At 33.3% G+C, this 7,138-nt stretch overlaps 1 protein-coding gene across 5 annotated transcripts; it reads right to left on the bottom strand.

The window, feature by feature from the left end:
• Positions 1-1,170: 1,170 nt before the first annotated feature.
• On the bottom strand, positions 1,171-4,389 carry LOC145948019 (uncharacterized). Of its 5 annotated transcripts, none has more exons than XM_083057786.1 (4): positions 2,257-4,389; positions 1,891-2,189; positions 1,665-1,805; positions 1,171-1,337 (listed from the first exon to the last, which is right to left on the bottom strand). In XM_083057786.1, exons 2-4 carry the CDS (start codon positions 2,161-2,163, stop codon positions 1,323-1,325), a joined length of 429 nt encoding a protein of 142 aa, XP_082913912.1. In that variant the 5' UTR covers positions 2,164-2,189; positions 2,257-4,389; the 3' UTR covers positions 1,171-1,322. The 5 variants fall into 5 exon arrangements, with proteins under 5 accessions (XP_082913912.1, XP_082913913.1, XP_082913914.1 ...); XM_083057787.1 differs by having other exon boundaries at positions 2,269-4,389; XM_083057788.1 differs by having other exon boundaries at positions 1,891-2,203; positions 2,287-4,389.
• Between the last annotated feature and the right edge of the window lie 2,749 nt (positions 4,390-7,138).

The following is a 7,138-nucleotide window of genomic DNA, read 5'->3' as shown; positions in this document are numbered from 1 at the left end:
AAATAAGTATCTATAATAAGAAATTATTCTTGGGCCTCACAATAAACATTATGTATTTTTTTTATTTTTGACGATATTTTATTTTTAATAATGTATATTTATATAGTTAATTCTGTCAGAAGCTCTAATTTGTATTAAAGATACTAAATACACAAAGATATTTCAAATTAAAAAATATAATTGTATTTTATCATAAAATAAAGTATCGGTCCTCGATATATACGATCACTGTATAAAGACAAAAATGCTTAATAACTTTGAAAAACAATATACATATATAAAATTTCATTGATATACTCATCTACATGTGGATGTATATCTATGTATGCGAAAAAATATATGTATTAGTGTCGGTCCTCACAATATACCATTCACATATATATATATATATATATATATATATATATATATATTTATATGTTTATAATACAAGACTCTTAACAGACATATTTTTTTAGAAATTTTAATGCTTTTATGTTTTTTTTAAATTAAAAATAAAGAAAGCAAACCAATAAGTCATCGAAAAAAAGATAGAGCTAGCATTATGTAAGAACAAAGAAGAACAATAGAGAACACTTTTGTTTTAATTGTGCAGTTTGGTAGAAGAAAAAAAAAATTGTAAAACAATGTCCTTGTAGTCTTTTCGGAGAAAGCATTTTACTTCGCATATCTCTGTTTTTGAATGGTAATATAAAATTAGAACTGAGATTTTCAATATTTATGACTCATGTCGATCCTATACGAAGCCTTGATAAAACCAGAACTATATATCGCTCTATCAATCCGGCCTAAAATGCTCTTTGAATTAGCAAAAATATAATTTCTGTTTAACTAATTAATTTATTAAATCATCAAGTTGGTAAAAAAGAAAAAAGATGCGAAATAAAATAATTGTATATTATAATAAAAATATGTATGTGTGTTGCAATATAAATAAAAGAGAAACATATTATTATACTTATTTAATTATATTATTTATTTTATAAGTATAAATTTGAATTTTTATTTATAAGATTTTATCATTTTTTATTACAATTATTACAATCAATGAACAATAATCATTAAGGACAATTAATAATTAGAGTTATAATAATTTAATAATAATTATAATAATAAAGAATTAATAATAATAATAATAATAAAGAAATTCATATAACACTGCTGTTATACTCATCAAAAAGGCAAAAGTAAATGATTGTTTATCGAGGACACGCGCGCGGTGACTTCTCACTCTTCTTTGAAATTGTATAAAAATCAAAATTTTAAGCTGCAACCGATTACTGTAGCGACTTCTTCAGCATCTCTTTTAAAATTTAAACTGCTTAAACTTGAATAATCTACACAGAATAAAAAATAAAAATTACTGTATTAATCAATATTATAAAGTTTTGCTTAAATCATGTGCATATATAAATATAATACTAACAATAAATCATTATAATTTAATTAAAAACCATATTGCAAAAAATAAAAGTAAAAAATATATTTAAACTCGCTATACTGTGTAAAGATACACACACACACACACACGCACACAATTGTTTCTAGAAATATATTTATTTTTTGTTATTTTGCAAATTAATATTTTATAAATGTACATCATTCATATGCAAAATATATATAAATAAGATTTGTTTCAGTTGCAGTATATTTTAAATACATACCTGTGTTGATTGTGTTGAATAAGTAGATGTGTTTGCAATTATTTTTACATTTGACAACTGCGATGACTTGCTTTTTCTTGGGATAACATGTTTTTCTAAAAATTTTAGAGACTCGTAATACCACAGATTAGGTCTATATACCTATCAAAATATTTATTAAAATATTTATTTAAAATATACAATATAATGTTTAACTTCATGATTTACATATTATTTTAATACTCACATTTCTAATGCCTATTCCACTCTTAAGTGATCTTCTCACTTTTGCATTTTCAGTGTTAAATTGGTTTCTAAGGTTATGTATTTTTACACTGCATTTTTTTTCACTCGAATTTGGTCTAATTGTGGACACTATGACACTGATTCGTCTTAATACTTCATTTCTTAAATGTTTGTTGTGATAATTTTGATTACTAGTTTCATATAAACAAGATTCATCTTTGTATGCATTAATTAAAACCTCTACTGCTTCTTTAGTCCATCCTATTACCGACATGATGTCTATTTCTTATAACAGAATTGCTGTAATTAAAATACTTTGATTTATATATACACTTAGTGTTTTTCTATATTTACTATACATACTTACTAATTTTCTTACATTTTCTTTAAAACTCACTTCTCTTTCTTTTTTAATCATATTTTTATTTCCCGTGTCACCGGATGGTGACTATTAACGTGCCTTCAACCTGTCCTTTCAGGTTATGTGACACATTTTTTAATCATATATACTTTGAAGGTTATGCTTCAACTAAAAAAACATCTTGGATCTGTTGAACGGCAAATAATCGTATGAAGCGAAAACTAACAACACTGCCATCTTAATAGCACGCAACGCAGCCCACAGAATAGTGCGCAGCGAATCTATCAGCAAAACTAGCAACAAAACACGCACCGTGTGCCGTAGGCTTTAATCAACGGAACTCTTTATATAATCGATAGAGAACTTTAGAACTCTTTGGGGGGCAATCAGAACTAGCTCATTTTTTTCAAATTTGGAAAACGTGGGGCTAACTTCACTGAGGTTGATCTGGCGCGATCCGACGGGCGAAATACACAGGTTAATCGCGGGCGCCAGAGATTCTCCGCGCGTTCTCTCTCGCTCACTCGCACGCTCGCTTACTCTTGCTCTCTCGCTCGCGCTCTCTCTTTCACGCTCGCCGGTGGTCGCGAAATGCGCTCTTATTTTATTTATTTCTGTTACGAATTTATTTCGAAATATATATGTTTTCGTGTTATATATAATATGTATATACAATTCGCGCATCTTTCTGAACGTGTATTGCCGGAGGTCACTTGCTAAGTCAGCTCCTGCGCATGTTATTATTTTTGACGACAGAATACACCTCGTCATCGACGTTCGAATATATTCTCAGTTAGTCTTGCCAAAGCCACGAGAGGCGATACACATAAATAAATTACTCTGTTCCGTATATATTCGACCGCCTTTATTTCTTTCAACCTCTCTCTCTCATATTCACTGCATAAAAAAAAACCCAACAGGTTATGGGCCCAGGTATGCGCGTGAATTGAGAGGTTGTCGTGATTTTGTTAAATAAATTAGGCGAGTGCAGTTAGTAATCATTATAGTCAGATCTTCCAACAGTGGTGACAAAGAGAGGCACTTTCCTCCACCATGGGTGACTCATTTGATCTGAAAAACATTACTAAATTCAACGGAACAAAGGAGGAGGGTCAATAAGGGCGTTTTTGTGCCCCCTCTGGATTTTCATAAAACAATTTTTTTTGTCTTGTATGATCATTAGGAATGTCAAAAATAATCATTAGGTGAGAAAAAAATTCGATCCATAAAGCCAAAATTAATTATTAGTTTAGGTGTACCACTATGGTATCTAAGCCCTTTTTATGACTAATAAGTAAACTAATGAAATATTTTCGGTCATTATAATGCTTTGCCATAATATTTATGTCATTTTAAACTATAACATGCATTGCCTTAAGATGAAGGTGAATATAGCTCATGGTAAACATCATGCGTGAAGTTGTCGCATGAGTCGAATGCAGCAACTTCACGCACGACATAATTCGTTGTCTTTTATCCATATTATTGTTAACCTCTACCAGGATCTTATATTATTACTTTGTTTAATCAATATTTCAATAATTGAAGTTCAATTGTAATCATGTCAAAAAGAATAAGTGATTCAAGTGATCTGAGTTCTAAAAAGTTAAAAGTATCGATAAAAAATAATAAAATAAAAAGATAAAAAAATTAAAACCTCTACAATGATCACAACCTTGACGCGGTGTAGAGGCTTCAGTCTGTAGACAACTAATAGTGATCATTTATTTGTTATGAACACCCCATGTCAGGAGTAATCAAAAATTTTTTCACTATGAATTGTATTCACCTTCATCTTGAGGCAATGCATATTGTAGTCTAAAATGACATAAATATTATGGCAAAGCAGTATAATGACCGAAAATATTTCATTAGTTTACTTATTAGTCATAAAAAGGGCTTAGATACCATAGTGGTACACCTAAACTAATGATTAATTTTGGCTATATGGATCGAATTTTTTTCTCACCTAATGATTATTTTTGACATTCCTAATGATCATACAAGACAAAAAAAATTGTTTTATGAAAATCCAGAGGGGGCATAAAAACGCCCTTATTGACCCTCCTCCTTTCCAGCTGTGGAAATTCCAAATGCTGGCAGTGTTCGAAGCCAGCGATCTCAAGGGAGTAGTCGAAGGAACCTTAGCAAGATCCGCCGAAGAAGGTGTAACGTACACAGCCTGGACGCACAAGAATGCGAAAGCAAAATGCATTCTTGCTTCCTCAATGGAGTTTTCCCAACTGGAGTATTTGATCACTTGTCAAACAGCAAGCGAAATGTGGCAAAAATTAAGCAGCATTCACGAGCAACGAAGCGCAACAAACAAATCCATACTCTTATCACAATTCTATGAATATAAAATGGGAATAAACGACAAAGTAATGCAGCACGTTGCAAAAATCGAGAGCCTTGCAAGACAACTAAGCGACGTAGGAGAAGTCTTGTCCGACGTGGCCATAAACACGAAGATTTTGATGACACTTCCCGGAAAATTAAATCCTCTGATCATCGCCTGGGACAGCGTTGCTGTAGAGAACCAGACCCGCGCGAACCTAATAGAACGCTTAATAAAGGAGGAACAACGCCTGACAGTCATGGATGCAGCAACGGAGGCGCTTGCAGCAACAAATGCCGGTAAATGGACTGTAAAATTACATAGTAACAAGAAATTTGATAATCCGAGTATATATAGTAAAATTAAGAAAGACATCGAATGCTCTTATTGTCATAAAAAAGGACATTACGCGAGAGAATGTCGTAGAAGAAAAAATTCAAAAAAATATGAGCGTGATAATAACGGTCGTGTTAATCAAATGTCGAACGAGCAAGAAGGTAATTCAGATAAACATGGCGCGTTTGTAATTACGAGTTCGAATGTCGAAGAAAATGTTTTGAACGCGGACACTCAATATACTTGGCTGCTCGACAGCGGAGCTAGCAAACACATGTCTTTTCAAAGGCATTGATTCGGCGAATTGACCGAGACGAACGAAATAGTCTGTTTAGGCGATAACTCTATTTGCGAAGTGAAAGGACGCGGTACAATAAATATTCAAAAATATGTAAACGGAAGATGGATTAACGGTCGTATCGACGATGTCCTTTACGTACCCGACTTAAAGAGAAATTTATTTTCAATTGGCGTAATCACACAAAAAGGTTTTAGCTTGCGTCTAACTTCGGAGAGTGCTCTCATTTATTCGGGAAACGATTTAACAGCTTACGGGAGAAGCGCGAAAAGAATAATCTATATAGAATGATATTTAAAGTTGTCACAAAACACGAAGCAAATGTTACTATTAAAAACGATTTGAATTTATGGCATCAGCGACTTGCACATATTAATTGCAGTGCATTGCGCGAAATAATAAACAAAAATTTAGTAACCGGAATAAAATTAGAGAATGATAATAAGTTTTTCTGCGAATATTGCGTACTAGGAAAGCAGTATAAATTGCCATTCAGAAGAAGGGCGCAAATTAGAAGAAACAAAGTAGGCGAATTAATCCATGCGGATTTATGCGGTCCGATGCCTGCAGATTCGGTGGGAGGCTCGAAATATTTTTTGCTCCTCAAAGACGATTATTCGTGTTATCGCGCGGTATATTTCTTACGGCATAAGAGCGACACATTCGAGCGTTTCAAAGAGTTTGAAAATGCATTCCATAATAAATTTGAATATCGAATAAAAGCTCTGAGATGTGATAACGGTACCGAATTCTGTAATAGTCAATTCAGAGAACATTTAGTTTCACGCGGAATAAAGTTAGAAACATCGGCACCGTATATGCCACAGCAGAACGGTCGAGCGGAACGCGAGATGCGTACAATAGTAGAGTGTGCTCGTACCATGTTGTTTGCGAAGAATTTATCTCATAAATTATGGGCAGAAGCAGTACACACCGCGATTTATATTCTAAATAGATGCGCCTCATCACTATTAAACGAAAAGACTCCATTCGAATTATGGACGTGACAAAAACCGGACTTGACACAGATTAGAATTTTCGGAAGCGTAGCATACGCGCACATCACTAAAGAATTCCGTAAGAAATTTGATGCAAAATCAAAAAAATGGATTTTTGTTGGTTATCAAGCCGATTCGAAGAATTACAGACTATACGAACCGACGAAAGACAAAGTTGTAAGCGTAAGAGAAAGATCTCAATATCGATAAAGCAGAAATCCTTCGATTCGGCGGACTTTCTGAGAAATTAGCATTAAATTCGGAGTAAGGAATAAGGGCGCTGTAATCGAGGATGACTGGCGAAAATCGTTGTATGCTTGCGAAAAGAGAAAAGACTGAAAAACAGAGTCAGTCGAGCTTGAACAAGGTTGAGAATAAGAGCGAGAGAAGATCGAAGGACTGATCTGAAGCGTGATAATCGTTAAACGAGTAGTTGTATTGAAAGGTGGATCTTTGCAACAATTTGGTATTCTTAATTAATTAATTATTTTGTTTTTGTTATAAGGGATGCAAACATCCCATTTTCGTGGCTATTAAATAAATAAATAAATTTTGTATTGTTAAATAAAAAACCTGCAAACTTTCTTATTATACCTAGCTTACAGCTGGGCTTAATATAAAATAAAATCAGAAGTGGGATTGAATTCGCGAGTAAAAGACAATTCAGTTGTCCGGGAATAAAAGAAGTTTCGAGAAAATTCGGGCACGTGGTAACAGCTAGAGCGGGCTCACAACCGGAAGTCGACGTGGAAGGTCGGAACCAATCCGGAGCAGCCACGACTACGGAAAAGAAGAGAATGACGTGGAAGATATTTTAATGGATCAAACTGGACTCGACAAATTATCTATTAATCAATTACGATCATTGGCTTCGCGCTTGAAATTGCCAACGAAGGGAACACGTGCAGCGATTTTAAT

This window comes from Prenolepis imparis, unplaced genomic scaffold, assembly GCF_030444845.1.
Source record: "Prenolepis imparis isolate NDT839.2.m4 unplaced genomic scaffold, iyPreImpa1.0 SCAF_213, whole genome shotgun sequence".
In the NCBI taxonomy this organism is placed as follows: Eukaryota; Metazoa; Arthropoda; class Insecta; order Hymenoptera; family Formicidae; genus Prenolepis; species Prenolepis imparis.
The sequence above is the reverse complement of the archived record's forward strand: the minus strand, read 5'-3'. Positions and strand labels throughout refer to the sequence as shown.

Excerpts from the sequence above, each read along its gene's own strand:
- LOC145948019 (XM_083057785.1), bottom strand. The coding sequence starts at position 2,163 with ATGTCGGTAATAGGATGGACTAAAGAAGCAGTAGAGGTTTTAATTAAT. Across the intron at positions 1,806-1,890 it reads GTGGAATAGGCATTAGAAAT|GTATATAGACCTAATCTGTG; the intron begins GTGAGTATTAAA and ends ATATTTTGATAG.